The 1,080-nt window shown below is 41.3% G+C and overlaps 1 protein-coding gene across 1 annotated transcript in view; it reads left to right on the top strand.

The window, feature by feature from the left end:
* Positions 1-1,080, top strand: part of LOC101588789 (paraspeckle component 1) — a 98,895-nt gene that overhangs the window by 6,695 nt on the left and 91,120 nt on the right. The window contains exon 2 of the mRNA XM_023699167.1: positions 887-1,078. Coding sequence (XP_023554935.1) covers positions 887-1,078 — 192 coding nt within the window. The remainder of the gene's footprint in view (positions 1-886; positions 1,079-1,080) is intronic.

A 1,080-nucleotide genomic window follows, 5' to 3' on the forward strand; every position in this document is an offset into this window, starting at 1 on the left:
TCTTGTCTCAGCTTCCTGAATGCTGGGATTAAAGTGTGCACCACCACACCAAACAAGATATCAGTACTAAAAACATAGGAGACATAAAAGAATCATTATTTCCTTGATAATTTCTATTAAGTGGCACTTCATCTCAAAAACCTTCTGTTTTAATACATGTAGTTTTTTTTTTTTTAATTTTATTCATTTATGTAACTTGTGTATGAGCAATTTAAGTGGTGGCTTTTTAAAAATTTATTTAGGTCAGGGTGTATGGGGCCTACAGGGTCTCACTACACGGATCAGACTCAGTGATCTATCTGTTTACAGCCTCCCAATTGCTGGGATTACAGGTGTGCCACTGTGCCCAGTCTCAATCACCGGCACATTGTGCCCCTGGGGCAGAGCATGCTGGGGATCCAGCCACTACGCTCTGCCTAAGCAGGCCCTTTAGTCCCCTGAGCTATCTGGCCAGCCCTTAAGTGGTGACTTTTAACATAACCTATTAGAACTTAAAATGTTATGGGCCGGGGAGATGGCTCAGTGTAATAAGTGCTTCCCTGGCAAGTGCAAGTACCTGAGTTCAATCCCCAGTTCTGCAAAAAAAAAGGGGGGGGGGATTCATAAAATGTTTACAAGTATCTTTGAATACCTAAAACACTTGATAGCAAAATTAAAGGAAGACAAATTAACTTGATTATGCATTTCTAAAAGCTGCCTAGGGCTGGGGAGATGGCTCAGTAGGGTAAGTGCTTGACTGGCAAATGCAAGGATCTGAGTTCAATCTCCGGTTTCACAAAAAAAGAAAAAAAAAGCTGCCTAGTTTTCCCTAGAAGCAGGTCATTATTTTGATTTTGTTGTTGTTGTTGTTGCTATTTTTAAAAAATGATTTTTTCCTCCTAAAAAGGAATCCAGAACCCTGGCTGAAATTGCAAAAGCAGAACTGGATGGTACCATTTTGAAGAGCAGACCTCTGCGAATTCGCTTTGCTACACATGGAGCAGCTCTGACTGTCAAGAACCTTTCTCCAGTTGTTTCCAATGAGCTTCTAGAGCAAGCATTTTCCCAGTTTGGCCCCGTAGAGAAAGCTGTTGTGGTTGT

Source organism: Octodon degus, unplaced genomic scaffold, assembly GCF_000260255.1.
Source record: "Octodon degus isolate 3935 unplaced genomic scaffold, OctDeg1.0 scaffold00111, whole genome shotgun sequence".
NCBI classification, from domain to species: domain Eukaryota; kingdom Metazoa; phylum Chordata; class Mammalia; order Rodentia; family Octodontidae; genus Octodon; species Octodon degus.